The sequence below is a fragment of the Vigna umbellata genome, chromosome 11 (genome assembly GCF_029865625.1).
Source record: "Vigna umbellata cultivar VRB3 chromosome 11, Vumbellata_1.0, whole genome shotgun sequence".
NCBI lineage: Eukaryota > Viridiplantae > Streptophyta > Magnoliopsida > Fabales > Fabaceae > Vigna > Vigna umbellata.
Window position 1 is genome coordinate 23,798,420 of NC_142175.1, and position 18,633 is coordinate 23,817,052.

Consider the following 18,633-nt stretch of genomic DNA (forward strand, 5'->3'; position numbering starts at 1 on the left):
GACATGTATTGTTCTTGTTATTTAATTATATTGTATTGATGGATGGATTAGAAGTTGTCTAACCGGCTCTGCCAGATTCAACTTCTTGTTTCCCCATGAATTTTTATATTAAGATTATTTTTATGATTGTCAAATATTGTATTCTTCTATGACCATTTATAGTAATGTTTTATTATTGTTAATTGTTTATAATTATCTTGTATGAATTCTATTATGGATGTTTATTGTGATGATTTTATTGAATGAGTTTGTTGGCTGAAATTAATCTTGTTGGAAGGTTTGGAATAAGGGTTCTATAATAGCTTGTATATGGATATTAAATATATATACAGTGTTTGAGGTTGTTGTGAGAGGAAGTAAAATTAGGCATTTTAAGATTTAGAGCATAAGAAAACAAGGTAGATAAATTAAATAAATAAATTGTTAATTATTGAAGGCCTCCCTTTGTTGGTAGGATAGAGGAACCTTAAAAACCTGAGTTGGCACATCCCTGATCATAGAGCAGCCCTGGCCTGGTCCAGTCAGTTGTGACTAGTCATATGTGCTGGCGTCGAAGGTGAGTTTGATGCGTTCAGACATCTGAGTCCTCTCCGGTGACCAATTGGGGTAAAGAAAAATCTCTACTAGGATGAAAATAAAATAAAACAAGTTGATTGTAGATGCATAATATTATCATGGTAAAAATTTCATATATATTTTATTTATCATTACATTGAGCCCAGACTTTAATATGTAGTTCCTAAGATATGTTGATGTATTTTGGTTGATCCATGATCTTTGTTTGGTGAAAATATGTTGAGTTATACTCGTTATGGGCAAAATGAGTTTATAATATGAAGCATGATATCTGTCAATGTGTTTAATTTATCGATACCAAAACGGGTTATTATGAATTCATGATTAAAGAATGAACATGATTGAGTTAGGTGGATAAGAGGGTATGAATTGTTGGTTTTTATGAAATGTTGGAGTGGATATGAGAAATCATTACTTATGAAATGATGTTTACTACCGGGAGTAGTATGTTCGAGTTATACCATGAGAGTTTGGTATGAGCAAAGTAACACCTGAGATTTATGGAAGCAGGCAGAGAGGGGTCTGACCATAAGGCTTCAGAAAGTAAGACATAGTATGTAAGTGAGGCTTAAGGAAGCAGGCAGAGAGCGGTCTGACCATAAGGCTTCATGAGTAAGCATGGTACACTTGTAAGATTTATGGAAATGAGAAAGATGATTTTGATAATGATGAATTAATGACACCGGAATAATGATATTTTATCAATTGCAGAAATACCTTATTTTAATATTTTTGTTACAAGTTTAATGATTTTATGATATGGTTGGCTTACCCTTATTTGTTTGTACTATGATCATATAACTCATGTTATATGTGATTAGATAATGGTGCAGATGCGGTTGAAAAAGCTTAGAGATGAGAGAGATGCGGGGAAAAACTTTCAGGGATTTTTGTAAAAAGAATAAATTTGTATTGGGAAGATTATGTTGTGTAAAATTTATAAGTTGAAATTTCAATGGTGAAGACTATATTGTTTAAAGTTTGTAAGTTTGGTATTGTACTTTGGAGTAATTGAAATAAAGTTTGATTGTTTATATGAGATATCAAATTAATTTAGTCTCTACTATCAGTAATACCCTTTAAAATATTCGGGTGTTACAGCTATGGCGGCCGGCGGCAGACAGTAGAGACCCTGGAAGAAGATCAGAGAACCTGCTCTGATACCATTGAATATAGTGAAAAACTATATTTAAATTAATCTCCCTTGTGTAAAATACACATAGGGTTCTCTATTTATAATAAAAGAAATATGGACTAAGCCCAAAATACAAACGAGAAATAATAACAAACTAACTAAAAGATAAAAGATATAATATATCTAACAGAACTAAATCATTAAGTGGGTTTTGGTTAGGATTTTCCTTATTTTAACATATTTTTTTTTAATATTAATATCATAGAAGTTTCTTTGTAATTAAAATTTATTACGGTTATTGTTCTTTCACTTTGTACTTTTATTTTTTTTAAAGTTTAATTAATAACATAGTTTATATATTTATATTTATAATTTATTTTAATTTTATTTTTATTTTTACTTAATTGAGTCTCAAATTTGTTAAATAGAATGAATTTAGTCTTTCTATTAAATTGATGTTAATCGAAATCTAGACAGTGTCATGTATCAAATCGTTTGAAATATGTCACTTGTAAAAATTTGGAAATATAACATATAAAATTATATAGATATCTATGTAGAAGATGATTTCAATTTTGACAAGCGACGTATTTTAAATGATATTGATGTCAATTTAATGAAAAATGATAAATTAAATGTATATAATAAATATTGAATAAAAAATATAAAAATCAAAGTGAATCATAAACTTAAATATAAAGAAAAAATTACTAATTATATCTATTATTTTAATTTTGTGATTTTTTTAATATATATAGTATTTTTTGTTAATTGTGATTCTTTCTATTAATGTTAAGTGCAATTATTTTAAGTCAACATTGATGGCCTTTCCAATTAACATTAATCAAAAAGTAGGTTAGGACTATTTATTCACTAATTTCAGAAGTTTCTTGATATCATTGACATAACTATTTTAAGGTCGTTGATGGGTAGGATATTCTTTTAATTAATGTCAATAAAATTAATTTTTGCTCAATAAAATTAATTTTTGTTCAATAAAAATCAAGCTTTTCAGTCAAAATTTAAATACATTACTTTCTAATTGACATAATTGAAATTAAGTATTTCAATGTAAATCAATAATTTTCTAAATATTTGTTTTCAGTTGCCGTTTCTTGATATATATATATATATATATATATATATATATATATATATATATATATATATATATATATATATATATATATATGAGTTTGCTAACGCGCTTACGCCTGTTTTTCAGTTGGTACATTTTAGCAATGTGTATCGGATTTTAGTAGACAAAAATACCATGGATTCTAAGTTTTAAGGTTAAAGATATTTTAATAATTTTTATTCTCAAAACTTAAAAAAAAAAAGAAAACCCCAAACCATTACTCACTTCTCTCATTCCTCTCAATCCTTTCTCTTTGATCTCTCTTACTCCAACTTTTTCTCTGTCATCCTACTCTAGCCCCAATTAAAAAAATCAGAAACACTTGTCTTTAAACAATTTGCCTTACATATTCACCTTCAGGCAAAGGTTCATTCAAGATCTCTTCAATTTCACCATCTTCACTAATCTCTCTAATTTCATCATCTGCATATGTTGAATCATCATCTCTAAAAAAACTCTCCAGGCCAATTACCAATTATTTCGGATGTCATTATGCTTGTGAAAATTAGATAAAATTATATACAACAAAAATTATAAAATGAAAACTCATTATAAAGTCATTTTTTGTAAGAAATTGTTTAACAACGAGTGTTTCTGATTTTTTTCCAAGCCAATTACCAATTCCTTTGATGTCATTATGCTTGTGAAAATTAGATAAAATTAGACAAGACAAAAACTATAAAATAAAAACTCATTATAAAATCATTTTTTTTTGTAAGATTGTTTAACGGCAAGTGTTTCTGATTTTTTTTAATTGGGGCTACAGTATAGTACGATGACAGAGAAAAGATTGGAGAAAGATGAAAGATTGGCAAGTGTTTCTGATTTTTTTAATTGAGGCTACAGTATAGTACGATGACAGAGAAAAGATTGAAGAAAGATGAAAGATGACAGAGAAAAGATTGGAGTGAGAAAGATAGAAGAGAAAGGGTTGAGAGGAATGAGACAGGTGGTGAGTAAGAGTTTCAGGTTTTTTCTTTTGTAGTTTTGAGAATGAAAATTATTAAAATACTCTTAACCTTAAAACTTAGAATCCATGATATATAAAGGATATTTTTGTCTACTAAAACCTGGTACACATTGCTAAAATGTACCAACTGAAAAACAGACGTACGCGTTACCAAACCCCATATATATATATATATATATATATATATATATATATATATATATATATATATATATATATATTAAATGATAGAATTTTTTATATGTGTGATTTTTTTTTAAATTGAAATTTGTAATTTTTATTTTGAATCAATTGATAATAATTACTTTTCCTATCAATAAAGATGTTATTTAATGATAGTTTTTATATTTTGTAATAATTATTTAAATAAAAATAAATGAAATTTAATAAACTTAAATGATTTTATCTAAATAAAACATCTAAAAAATTTAATAACCCATTTTTTTAATTGTAAAATTCCTTAGGTTAAGGTTTCTTTGTTATAGTTTTGGTTGAAACTTGAGTGCTTATTTGGTATTTGATGTAGATATCAAACCATTTCTTTCAGCTTGTCACTCTGTGTTTGTGAATGATGCCACCCTTCACCACCTGTAATACGCTGTGACATGGTCAACAACATTAATTAAGAACATTGATCTTTGAAATGTCATATATATAATTAATGGTAATAATCAGCCACCTATTAGAATGATTTGAGCATGAGAAATCCTGCTGGAATGGTTAGACTTAAACATAATCATTTGGTGTTTTTGAAAAAGCAAGACAGATACAGGCAAAATTTCTACACTGTTAAATTAAACATCATTAACAATGTGGAAAAGGATACATACCTTCAGCGACATATATAAGAGTCTTTATGGGAACATTTTTCAACCAGTTTGAGTTATTGTTCCTCAGTAAACATGGAAAGAAGACATGATGAAAGAACATTATTTTTTCATGATACTTCAGGAATCCACAAATTTAAGCCAAACATACCGTTAAGTTTTCATAGTAAACTAAAAATGTAAAACTCTTTTTAAGTTCAATTATTAACACATACACCATTACTTGTTAAGTTTTTATATGGTTGCAGTGACAACATTGAAATATATTTGTATGTCTCTTGGCACTGTTTCAATTTTTAGTGGTTGCAGAAATGATGACCATGTTTATTACAATAGTATTATTATTATTTATTTCCATTAACTATGTTACAAATAAAATTGTCCCCCTGAAACTCAATTAGTAGCATTATCCTTTCTCTTTTCTTTAGTTTTTGTAAAATGCACACATTGATTGGTTGATATGCCAGCAATAAATATTTGACTTGATAAGCTTTAGCCATGACAGATAATCCTCCAAAACAATTGGCGGTGGAAATATATATATATATATATATATATATATATATATATATATATATATATATAATCATACTTTGACCAGACTGGGGAGTAAAATTTTAGTTAATAGAAAGAAAATAATTAGTTCTAATTCAATGGTTCGTAATATTATAATTCAGTGGACACATTTAATTTCTGTTTACTGTTACTAATGAGTTCTTAGATTGTAACTATATCTCTGTAAAATTTCATCCAATGATCCTAATCTCAATTATTTATTGATATAGAAAGTAATATTTTATTGCAACCAACCATCTTATAAGAAATTTTAACAATAAAAAGCAAAACTTGAAACACTGGAAATGATAAAATAAAATAAAATGTACAAGCAAATGTGTTATGCCAACAAATTCTTAATAAAAAATTGTTTAAATAACATACAGATTCCTGATCTTGAACATATACTCATGACATACACTCATGATATGTCGGTAATAATTGATTTGTTTATTTATTTATTAAAACTAAAAAGGCTAAAAGAGAAAATGTCAGAAAACCAAAGCCATAGCTCTATCATTCATCACCATCTTCTTATTCTTCTGCTTCTCAACAGATCTTCAGTTCAGCTTTGAGTTCTCAACCAACTACTGTATTTTTCTCCTCTCAAGCTGATTTTGTTCATAGAAAAACTGAATTTTTTATAGTGTGGGGTTTGAGCATTTTACTTGATCTGTTTGAACCGAGAGGGGTGATTTGTAAAATCCTGATTTTCTGAGGAGAAAAGATTATTGGGGTTTGGTTGGATCGAGGGAAAGACTTGAACTTTGCAGATTGCAAAACGAGGTTCTATGGGAGCGAAAATGTGGATCTTGTAAAAGGTGTTGATTTGATCGAGAAAGACAAGAAAAGAAGAGAAAAGACACATTTTTTCAGCTCCAGGTGGTTCAACTTTTTCCTCTGCCATTGGAGAAGGTTAGAAGAAGTTTAAAAGGTGAAATAGCCTTTTGAGTAGGTTGAAAAAGTTGGTGCTTTTTGCCCAGCATTTTGTTTATGAAGACTTGAGTGTAACTGAGTTGACTTGAAGCAAAAAAACCAAAAAAGATAGATAGAAAATATAGATGTTAAAATATTATTAGGTAGGCTATCATATGAAGTTAAATCTTCATCATATGCGTGTTTGTGTTTCATTTTAACTTACACATTTTGAGGAATGCAGTAATTCTTCATGTCTGGTGTTCCTTAGCTTTTAATGCTAAGGTGGTAGTAGTTAGACTGTCATACTTAAAGAGCATCTTAATTGGGGTTGTTGCTGTCATTAGTTGTGGTTGTGAGAACATGAACTTGTCTACAAAAGTACTCGCTTTCCATCTTATGCTTAAATGAAGAAGTACTTTTCCGTTTGTTGTGCTTTTATGGATTTTTAATTTTTCTACGCTGCTTATTCCTTCCAAAAGGTTCCTGATGTTCATAAAATCTGGAAAACAAGTACAGAATCTACAGATTATTCATTTTCAATTGCTTGATTGTTTGTATTGAAATATTTGAAGATCATGTTGATAAATAATTTGTGCTATAGTCAAATGATTTTTGTTCACTTGAGGAAAGCTTTTGAAGTGATTCACAGACAATTCTGGCTTTGTTACAGATACATAAGCTGTGGTATCAAAGCCAAATATGAATGTGGCTTGTGACAGTGCATAGGGTTGATAAGGTCCAGGTGGATCTGAGTGGACTGATTGTCATTTTCAAATATTTTCAGTCAAGACTGCTTCGTCATTGAAAGTGGAAGAGGTTTTCATTACTTCAAGTTTGATTTCAGCCTGTCAAAATGGGTATTCAGTGTTCCAGACTCATACCATGCTGTGTGGATTCACAAGTTAAGGCATCTGTTATTGAAACTCCAGATGCTGGTGGGTAAAGTGACACTCTAGTGCCTTATATAGTTCCAGATGATTATAAGGAGATATGATATATGCTTATTTGAACATTTGTTCCAGAAATTGAGGATAGTAGTGAGGTCAGTAACTGGCCTACATTCCGGGAATTTACACTCGAGCAACTCAAGAATGCAACATCTGGTTTTGCTGTTGAGAACATTGTATCTGAACATGGAGAGAAGGCTCCCAATGTTGTTTATAAAGGAAAACTGGAGAATCAAATGAGGATTGCTGTTAAGCGGTTTAACAGAAATGCTTGGCCGGATGCTCGGCAGTTTTTGGTAAATTCATATGCTTCATTTGGTTTCATCTTCAACCTTGCTTTTAACTGTATATTCTTCTGGTCATGACCTTGCATTGCACAAATGCATTATTTATGTGCTCTGCATTACTCAAATGAGCGTATAGATATGGACTAGTGCCAGTGAACTATATGTGAAAATGATAAATAAATCATAGTAAGTATTCTGAGTTCTTTTGGCCATAATCAAGTTTTCAAATGGGTATAAGCTATCCTATATATTCTTCCCATGTTGCCTGGTCAATTTTGCTGTTTTGGTCACATGCAAGTGTGCCTGATGCTTAACACTGTATCTTTATTTACAAATTTCAATGGGCTGAATAATCCCAGATTCCTGGGTTTCAGTGTGTTTGAGTTATTGGTGTGCATTTGGTTGTTCTGCTAGACCTTCCTTTTTGTTTTTCATTTTCACTTTCAGTTAATCAAAACAGATTTATTTCATAACTGCAGGAGGAAGCAAGATCAGTGGGTCAGCTTCGTAACCAAAGATTGGCGAATTTGCTTGGTTGTTTTTGTGAAGGAGATGAGAGGTTGCTTGTGGCAGAATATATGCCCAATGAAACACTGGCAAAACACCTTTTCCATTGTAAGAGCTCCTTTCATGCATTTTTTTAAACTCTGAAGTATTGAAAATCTAATCAGTGCTAAAGTTATGGTTTATGGTTTTGTTGTTTTTGTGCTTTTCTGTGCGGTTAATGCTCTGCTTTGTTGGTGCAACATACTTGATTGGTACATAAGCTACCAAACTTCTAACATTTTATTTTTTGATTTTCATGATGTTGCCCACTTTTTTTAAATGTGTTTGTTGATTATCATGTGGGCGTGGACAAACTGAACACATTATAAACCACTGAACACATTATAAAAGATGCTAGTACAGTATGTTATGATTATAATAACTTGAGTAACTTTTGTTTGATAATTACATTTCTTCCCTTTTCTCTTTAGAAGTCACTTATATAAATCAATATGCTTTTAATTAGTTAGTAATTTTTTTTTGTGATAAGTAATGAAGTGTAAACAAATTTCAGTCTTGGTTTCTTTCTGAATTGTGATTTAGGTTGTAGAGGACAACTGCTTTGATAATATTTGACTGACTACAACTTGTTGGAATATTGTTGTTTACAAAATTTTGTTTTAACTGTCAAATTTTGAAGAAGAGCACGTGCAAAATGAATGTCAATATCTATGAAGACTTCTATATAAATATACTGTATTGGGAAGTGTCTAAAGTTATGCTAGATGATGGAAGCTATGTCTTTTTTAATACCAATTTTCTAGAGTCAGTCTTTACATGGTTTCCCAAACAGTGTATATTTTAGTCCTTCAAAGTCTGATAAAAACATTGTAAGGTAGATCTTATAATAAGCTTATGTGGCATACATCTATATTTCATGAGGTTTGCTCCCCTTACTCTTCTAATCTCGTATTTGTTTTTGTATGTTGTTATGATTGTGTTGTTGGAATGATACTTTAAACACCAGATCCCTGAAGTTATTAATAATGTGGTCATGTGTCTAATCAGGGGAAACACAACCCATGAAATGGGCAATGCGACTAAGAGTTGTTCTACATCTTGCACAAGCTCTAGAGTACTGCACAAGCAAAGGGCGAGCTCTCTATCATGACCTTAATGCATATAGAGTTCTTTTTGACGAGGTAAGTTTTTGTGTATCCCCTTTTTGTACACATCCCAATAATTATATTAATAAAAAATGTGTTAGAACTTTGCAGGATGGTAATCCCAGGCTTTCGAGTTTTGGTCTTATGAAAAACAGCAGGGATGGGAAAAGTTATAGCACAAATTTGGCATTTACTCCTCCAGAGTATCTCAGAACTGGTATGCCATATAATAGCTTTTCTTTTTTATTAATTGGGTCTTCTTGCTCATGTTTTTATGATATTGAAATGAGTATCTGTTTTGCATTTGTAAATTTACAACTGTTTTTGTTAAGTAGAGATGAGCAATACATGATTTCTTGTATGTCTTTGTTTTGTAGGGAGAGTAACACCAGAGAGTGTAATATATAGCTTTGGCACTCTTCTGCTTGACCTTCTCAGTGGGAAGCATATCCCCCCAAGTCATGTAAGTAATTCTTACCAATGGGTAAAGAATATGAGTGCAGGTTGATTACAATGACTTGTGAGTTTAGTTTAGGTCCTAAAAAGTCCACAGTGAGTCTTATTTGTTTGGTTGGTAGACTCAATTTTTTAATGTTCATGAATTTTCCTTTTCCCTTTTTTCCTAATAAAACAAATGTGCCAATGCCAACAATTCCAGAAGTTTAAGTTTAATCATGGAAATTTAACAGGTTTCTTTTCTTGTTTTGATGCTAAAATCCTTGAACAAAATGTGTTTTAAAAAAAAGGTTGTGGTGGTCACAAGATCATCCCCAATTTTCCTTCCCTGATTTGAAAATTTCTTAACAAGAATGAAGTCTATTCAAATCCTTATTCTCCCCTCCCATATCTTCCATCTACAACATACCATTATTAGCTAATTATATATTACTATGTTGTATGTAAACTTGCATATGTGATTATTAGAAAATTTGGTGCAGGCACTCGATGTCATTCGTGGAAGAAACATTCAAATGCTGACAGATTCTTGTTTGGAAGGACAATTTTCTGATGATGATGGAACTGAGTTAGTACGCTTGGCGTCTCGATGTTTACAATATGAACCTAGAGAACGGCCTAATCCAAAGTCATTGGCAGCTGCATTGGCTCCTCTTCAGAAGGAAACAGAGGTTGGTTTAGTATTTTTATGTAATAGTTAGGAATCATGTACCAGTAGTAATCAACCAGTATTTTGTTTGAAATCTTGTTTGCTTATTGCAAATAGCTTTGTAGGGGATATTCATAAATTGGTCTAATTCAATGCAAACTGCAGAAACTAAACTGAGCAAACTGAAAACTAAATAAACTATAAACTGAAAGAATTGAGAGAAAGAAATACTAGATTGAACCAGATTTCAAATATAATTTTAAACACTAAATTTATATATCAAGATATAATTCGATCCGATACCACTTTTAAGTAGTCTGTATTAGAGATCATATTAAATCAATCTAAATGGAAACAGAGCTTATTTTTATGGTTATATTAGATGAATTTTTGCTTAGAAACCGATCAAAACTGATGAATAAACACTGTATTTGTTTATATGTTTTAAGTGACCTCAAATGGTTGTGTGGAGAAAAACCAGATTTTTGTTTATATCTGTTCTCTTGTAACATACGCACATCATCTCAAGCAATTAAACTAACATTTATTTAGGCTCTATCTTATACTTAAGGCATATCTTTCTTAGCATATCTTTATTATTCATTCAGGTTATCATATATTTGTACACTATCCATTACATACAGATCACAACAGCTTGGTTAATCAATTTGGAAGTTCAAGTTGTGATTATTTTTTTCTTAACAATATTCATTTATTCTCATTTATTTCTAGGTTCCTTCACATGTCTTGATGGGCATCCAGCACAGTACTAATTTTGCCTCATTATCTCCACTTGGTGAAGCATGCTCAAGGAAGGACTTGACTGCCATACATGAAGTTCTGGAAAATATTGGCTATAAAGATGATGAAGGAGTGGCAAATGAGGTTCTCTTTCTAAATTATATTTTACTGAGTTACTGCATATCTTTTAATTGTTGGGGTTATCTTTTTCCACAAACCATGAACCTAATAACAAATATATATACATACATTCACACAAACACACGACACAAACACACGACACAAACACACGACACAAACACACGACACAAACACACGACACAAACACACGACACAAACACACGACACAAACACACGACACAAACACACTACACAAACACACGACACAAACACACGACACAAACGCATACGTGTTCTTCAAAAGAAGATAACTTATGTATTTTCTCTACTTTTTTGTGGTATTGCAGTTATCATTTCAGATGTGGACTGATCAGATGCAGGAGACATTAAATTGCAAGAAAAAGGGGGATGTTGCTTTCCGGCAGAAAGATTTTAGACTGGCAATTGAGTGCTATACGCAGGTAGATTACTGATGTTGATAAGTTGGACTTGTCTGAATTGGCTTGCACTTTTTTTATTCAGAGATTGCTGATTAGTTAAATTAGATTGCATATCACAAAATAGATCTCTACTTGATTTTTAAAATAAAACTGAATCTGGTAGTGACCCGATCCTCCAGATCCACTACATGGGAGATTTTCATAATTATGAATAATGCTTTAGATTTCTTGGTAGAGATGCACACTATACCTTATGTTTAGTAAGACTATTGGTCAAAAATAAAGGTTTTTTTTTCACTGATAGTGACCAGATCTTTCATATTGATCTGTTCTGCTCAATGTTTTATTTGGATTCTAATGCTAGTTTAGTCATTATGAGCTCGTTGTTCTTTGCAGTTCATTGATGCTGGAACAATGGTTTCTCCAACAGTCTATGCAAGGCGTAGTATATGTTATCTAATCAGTGACATGCCTCAGGAAGCGCTGAACGATGCAATGCAGGTGCAAGTTGTTTCCCCTGTTTGGCACATAGCATCATATCTTCAATCTGTTGCCCTCACTGCACTTGGGATGGAGAATGAAGCTCAAGCAGCACTTAAAGATGGCACAACTCTGGAATCCAAGCGAAGTGCAACTACCAAGCAAAAATGAAAAAGTGTTGTACATAGACAATTTATTGCTGATTCTGTTCCGCCTGATAACTGCTCCCACAACTATGGTTATAAAGATCATCTTGGATACCAATAGATCCACAAAAAGTTGCATGTGTTCGAAGATTTCTTCAAGAAACAAGGATTGGTTAAGTGTTTGTAACACCCCCTCCCCCTTTTTGTTGGGTCGGCTAGGATGTTCATTTAGTTCTATGATTTGATTGATTGAGCAAGCATGAATCTAAACTCTAGTAATTTTTTTTTGTTATTTATAAATGGTCAAAATGTGAAGAGTTAAAAGCTGTTCAAATTGTGTACTTAGTGTTCGAGTGCCAAGCAAGAGTTGCCTTTTGTCTGGTGCAAACCATTGGGTTTAGGACACCAAAATAGTGTTCATTTCCTACTGTCTTGCATCATCACCCGAAAATATTGTGAACCATGATACTACTATCTATCTTGAATTTTTCATGTCTCAATTTCTACATCAACTTTATATCTTTGTCTGTTTCTCTATTCCCTTATCACTTTCTTTTATTCCTTAGCTATCTCTTCTTTCTCAAGGTATATATATATATATATACATCATAATTCCTGAGCAATTAAGAAAAAAACCTGTTTTCTTTAGCATGAATAGATCTGCCTCAATTAAACATTTAAGATTCATGTGGTGGAACTTGTCCAAATTAAGTCCTCTTCGTTTCACTGACAATAGATACCTTTCCAAAATTGACACTTCAAGGATGACATTATTGATACTTTAATTACAGAAACAAGTGTTCTATTTTAAGTTCATGTATGCAACAGTCGCATAACCCATTTTAACTTCAGTTGTTCACTGCTCAAAGTTTGCATACCCTGATGTTGCACTCAGTCGATGAATCATCATTAGACCAGTCAATAATAGATATTAACACAGCTTTTGAATGCTCAGATTTGACTAATGCAACTTCTTATTTGATGCTCAAAACACCTTTTTAAATTACAATTTTGGTAGCTCAAATTCAGATAAAAGTAAAACAGAAAACATACAGATGCAGATCCATATATGGTGTAATGGTCTTATTCATGGCATTGATAGTGCTGACGAGTGAATCTACAGTTTATTCAGTCTCAACCTCTGTTCATAGCATCATTCTATTACACTACAGTTCCTACACAAGACTACCATAAATCTATGGTTGATCCTTGTTTCTGTCGAATTTGCCTACCTAGTTTTCTTGATATTCTCCCTTTGATCCAAAAATATACTCTTTCACCGTTCTGGGTGCTGAAAGTGTATGCTTCTTAATCTGCCATTAAGAAAATATACCATCGGAAACAAGAAAAGAAAAAGGAGTTTCCCGTAGAATTCAATTACAAGGTAGAATTTAAATTGAAGTTAAATCATCTGAACCAAAACATATAAGGAAAATAAGAAATCAATGTCAAGTATAAATGATCAAGTAACTCAGCAAATAGCAGAAAGCTACTCCATTGCATTAGATTCTGCTTTCCTCTCTTCAGATTCAGAAGTCTGAAGCTATCCTACCATCCCTTTCATTTTTATGGAATAATCGACTCAAAACTTAAAATGATAATGAAGAACCAAACTGTTGTGAACTTGTGACAACTTTCAAGAGGTCAATATCCCGATGAACCAATATGCACTATAATACAACTAATTGTGACAGTGAAGGGAAGCTGTAGATAGCAGCAGTGCCAGAAACAAAGTTAGAATGGTCTCTTCTTGGGCCATGAGGCCAATACAAACTCGTGAAAGTGAAGCAGGAGCTACAAGTTTATAACCTCTAAGCTGTCCTTCAAGGTTAGAGATTATTATTCAATGTTACTTTAGACGGTATAAAGATCCTGATTACTACTGGTGAAGAGATTCTATGTAGTATTTAGAACCTTTCTAATTTGGAAGGGCACCTATATTTAATTGCAAGGCTATAGGTTCTAAATCCGCCAAGGCAACTCCCACTTGGGACATATCTTACGGCTCACAATTCTGCCATACAGGAATGCAACTCCAGGAAACCCTTTTGTATCATTTCTCTACATCTAATTGCAAATTTATAAGAGGCAAACTAATATAAATTTATTGATATCAGAAATGAGAAAAACCTTATAAATCTTTTGTTTCATCACATCTTACATGAAAAAATAGAGTTGGTACCTAAACCATCATGAACAGCACCATAAAGGTAAATAAATATGTTAGGATATTGTTCTCTTCTTCTGTGACCATAGTCACATACCTATCTATTCAACTTGATCTGACAGAAAAATGAATATACTAATTAATGCCTTTAGATGCAATCGCCAATGTAAACAATTCTGATAGCATCCTAGCAGCTGCTGCAGTCTGTTTTTTCTAAAAGACTTTAATGGACTGTTTGGTTTGAGAAATGTTTTTTCTTTTCATTCTCTGTTCTTCACCTTTTTCTTATAAAAATGTCACATTATTTTCACTCTATTTCCTATTTTCAAAAGTTTGTATAGGAAACGGTAGAAACATCTTTTTCTCAAACAAAAACGAAAACAATGTAGTGATTTATGATTAAAAGTGAAAAATTGAAAAAACATTTTCTCCAAACAAATGGTTCTTAAGCATTTCAAAAGCTTTCAATTTTGTTTACGAATCAAATGGTCCACTCGCGATTCATATTCATTGAACAGTGTTTTATGCACTTGTGGTAGAAAAAGCTAACTTCTGGTTCGTCCTAAAAGCAGATATGTAAAAGTAAAAGCCTGAATATGAATATACATTATATTTACATGATTATGATTATGAATTCATGATATATACAGACCAGTTCATAAGCAACAAACATTCCAAAAGCACCATTCTGGCCGATTTGAGGTACACTCTGTCGAGCTGGTGCAGATGTTGCACAATTATAATTAGTGATTACATAACAGAACTCCTAACTACAATTAATTTGGTTAAACAAGCAGGACGTACAGAGCCACCTCCAGCAAAAATTGAAGACATTCATAGCAAAGTTCCCCCTTTCCATTTAGGAGTTGGGCCAGCCATTTGGTGAATGCTCTTCAGAGTGGCTATTTTTCTTAGCAACAAAGCGTGCATGGATTAAATTCCCGGTTGCAATTGCTTCTTGGATGTCATTCTGTGCCTTTTGGCATAGTTCATCAAGTGCAAGCATTGGAAATGGCTCCTCAATGAGAACTCCAACCTACATCAATCAATTTCACATTTTTGGATTAGCTTTCCTCAAAACCAGAAATTTATTATATTTAAGAGAAAATCCATCAATACTTCTTCAGGTGTTCAATCAATTTAGATTTGAGGAAAACCCAAATCTCATCAAACTTTGGCAACGCTCTAACAATAATGAGTGGTTGAAACTAAATTTCTAACAGTGCAAATTCAAAAGCTAGTCAAAGGTGCAGTCCAACAGTCCTCCAAAACAGAAAAAAAAAACATTTTGTATGTACACCCCCATAAATACTTCCAAATTTTTACACAAATCAATTCTCTAAAATACAGCTGATGGGAAGAAAAGCATTGTCACAATTACTCAGAAGAAAGGAAAACCTAAACCTGTTTACATAGTGGATTACTCAGAAGAAAGGAAAACCCCAATAATGTACAATAGCCTAAAATTAATGGTCGCATCCCAATTCTGTTGGCTGCAGTGCAATAAATTATATAACAATATATTTGATAAATAGTCAGGGTAAGGAGAAGAACATACTTCTTCAATGCAAAACAAAGAGGCAGCGCTAATAAAAGTTGCAGGAACCACAATCCAATGACAATCGTCCCAAAGTATGATAGGTAGTGTCAGATGCCACAGGACAAGGAACCTTGATGTCAAACGAGTATATGATAATGGAATGGGAATGCCCATAAGTTGTTCACATATGCCAATTCCTTCATGGAAACAAGAGATCTTTGATTCCTGTGCCGCAATGAGGGAAGTGTTAATTGAGTCATAAGGACCAGGAATTACCACATAGTGAAGTGTTAGTTAACAAATCCAAATCTAAAATACAACTTCGCTACCAAATTACTGAGGAGTAAAAAATTTACATTCTTGACGAGTTCACATGCAACAATGCTGCCTAATTCAACATGTGCAAACATGCCTACAATCAAAGGTTTTAAAAATTGGTCTGCCTCATGATGGTTTCTGAGTCACATCATGACTATAATTGTGGCCACATCAACTGCATTTGACTGCAAGATTTGTTGTATCTGTTGATAATATTTTGAAAGATTAGAGTATCATATCATTTTTTTAAAAGAATATTTTTAAGTTCATGTTTATCTGAAAAAAGGATATTTCTTGTTTCTATCTTTTTGCTTGGTTCTTGTGTATAAATCTCATATATCTACTCCTAATTTCCATGTTTTCTAACTTCTAAGTGACCTACTATTTTTTTCATCTCAACATTTTTTCTCACATTTTTCAGCATTCTCTTTCTCTGAGTTCCTAGGTTTACGTCAAGATATCTTACTGGTTTTAATGCCTCAACCAACATCAAGAGGAGCTTGTTAAATCTTGTAGGAGTTGTGGACCAAGCGGATAAGTCTTAATTCCGGGAGTATTATCTCACATATCCTGTTTCTGTTTATGACCAATTCAATTTGTGGGATTGCGATGCATTCATGAGATCCTGATTTTGGCCAACTATAAGAAGAAAACGCTATCAACCAGGAAATTTCCGACATTTAATTTGAAACCTTGCCAACAATTTCAATTACTGCATACTTACCAGCACATTTCTTCTAGACTCCTCCAATTTCAGCAACCGAATGCTCTGCGATATAAACTCAATAATGCAGCGTGGCTGGTGCTTTGAATTCATTACCACTGCTAGATCATCCACTTCCAGCAAATGCTGAAGATCTCTCCTAATATCCGAACCATACAGCACGTGGCACTGCATTCAAACAGCAAGTTTCACCATCAACCACAACTAACTACCAACCTAAAAGTCCAATCACAAACACCATTCACATTAACATTATAAAAGGCCCAAATAGATAGAACCCTAACACGTTAGACTATGTTTGAATTAAGTTTAAAAAGTACTTCTGCAAATTCGAATGCACCAAATGAAGAAGAAATTGTTGTCTTCAGGTTAAAAATTGATCTAAAATTGTTGTCTTCAGATTTAGCTTTTGGGCCTGTTATATTAACAAAACGATTCCAAATAAATTTAAAATCAGATTTTAGAGAAGCTAATGGAAAATATCTTCTATGAATTAACTCAGACAAGCTAATTTCAGTTAAGGGAGAAACTGTTTCATTTTTCCATCCTACAAGTTCTAATCGAGAAATTTCTCCAAGCAAATCTATTGCTTAAATTAAAGTTGAAAAAAATACTTTTGCTATTGAAATGCATCAAACGAAGATAGAACTGGTTGCATCTAAAAACCTCTTTTGAGCTCTCCCAACTGATTCAAACACAAACTTAGATCTAGGTTTTAGAAAACAGTCATCTAGGCTGCAATCTGCCACACGAATTGCATTGGTCTGCACTTTTCCACAATACGAAAAATTGCGATTAGAATTGAAAGGCTCAGAAAGAGAGACCTTAAGCGCAATGGGGAAGGCGATGATGTACTGCAAAAGCGCGTGCTTGACGGAGAAGTCGGCGTTATCGACGTCGTCAAGGAAGGCGGCGGCTTGTCTGGCGAAATCGTGGGTACCGGCGATGACGTTGGTCCAGGCCTTCTTGCCATCGACGAAACGAGCGTAGGAGGCTTCGGTGCGGAACACAAGGAGGAGGGCGAGGGCGGGGGCGGTGAGCTGGTAGGGGAGGGAGGAGGAGTGGAGGAGGGGGAGGAAGTCGGGGAGGATGTGGTGGATTAGGGCTTGGTTGTAGGAGGCGATGGCGGCGGCGAAGCCGGTGAAGAAGAGGACAGGGGGTACGAGGGAGAGGATGACGCGGGAGGAGAGGCTAGAGAGGAGGTGACGGAGGTGGCGGATAGAGCTGCGGTGGTCGCGCCAGTTCAGGTGGGTGTAGAGGGAGCGCTTCTTCTGCATGCCGCGCTCCTGCACCGTGTCGGCCCAGTCCGGGATGGAGCGGAGGAGGGAGATTAGGGCCTGGTCGGGCCCGGAGGCGGGCCCGGTAGGCAGAGAGGCGGAGATGGTGGGCTTTTTGTTGGGCTTGGGAAGGAGAAGAAGGAGGTTGTTGTTGAGAGGGCATTTTGGGCAGAAGAGAGAAGAGAAGAAGGTAGTGGGTTTGAGTTGTCGGGTTCTGGGTTGGTGGTACATTGAGTTGGAGAAGAAGAGGAAGAAGAAGAAGAAGAAGAATAATAGAAAAACATGGAACACTTCTACGTTGATTATGTTAAGGTTTGTTTTTAGTATGTGGGAAATTATTATTGGGTGGCTCTGTTTCCAACCAAACTCTGTTTCAGACCAAGGCAAAGTTAATCCTACGTTTCAGAAAGACTGTGAACCAAACATGCTATGTGTTGGTTGGTGGGGATGAGGGGCGTTTTAATTTCAAAGAACCGTTGATGGCATGGTTGGTAGGTTTGTTCGAAGGTGTTGGTGATGGCTTGGTGGATAATGCACCACGTTTTTAGACCTTTTTAATTCACCTACTAA

At 33.4% G+C, this 18,633-nt stretch overlaps 2 protein-coding genes across 5 annotated transcripts; one reads left to right on the plus strand and one right to left on the minus strand.

Moving 5' to 3' along the window:
- The first annotated feature begins 5,679 nt into the window (after window positions 1-5,679).
- LOC124841725 (serine/threonine-protein kinase BSK3-like) lies at window positions 5,680-12,558 on the plus strand. Of its 4 annotated transcripts, none has more exons than XM_047318051.2 (11): window positions 5,680-6,135; window positions 6,790-7,054; window positions 7,142-7,362; window positions 7,833-7,968; window positions 8,908-9,041; window positions 9,117-9,222; window positions 9,383-9,468; window positions 9,944-10,132; window positions 10,843-10,995; window positions 11,319-11,432; window positions 11,808-12,558. In XM_047318051.2, exons 2-11 carry the CDS (start codon window positions 6,973-6,975, stop codon window positions 12,060-12,062), a joined length of 1,476 nt encoding a protein of 491 aa, XP_047174007.1. In that variant the 5' UTR covers window positions 5,680-6,135; window positions 6,790-6,972; the 3' UTR covers window positions 12,063-12,558. The 4 variants fall into 4 exon arrangements, with proteins under 4 accessions (XP_047174007.1, XP_047174006.1, XP_087957943.1 ...); XM_047318050.2 differs by having other exon boundaries at window positions 6,904-7,054; XM_088101817.1 differs by having other exon boundaries at window positions 5,680-6,116.
- A 2,223-nt stretch (window positions 12,559-14,781) lies between these two features.
- LOC124841727 (voltage-dependent chloride channel 1, chloroplastic-like) lies at window positions 14,782-18,562 on the minus strand. The gene is made up of 4 exons (XM_047318053.2): window positions 17,611-18,562; window positions 16,787-16,954; window positions 15,763-15,969; window positions 14,782-15,240 (listed from the first exon to the last, which is right to left on the minus strand). Exons 1-4 carry the CDS (start codon window positions 18,292-18,294, stop codon window positions 15,064-15,066), a joined length of 1,236 nt encoding a protein of 411 aa, XP_047174009.1. The 5' UTR covers window positions 18,295-18,562; the 3' UTR covers window positions 14,782-15,063.
- Window positions 18,563-18,633: the final 71 nt, after the last annotated feature.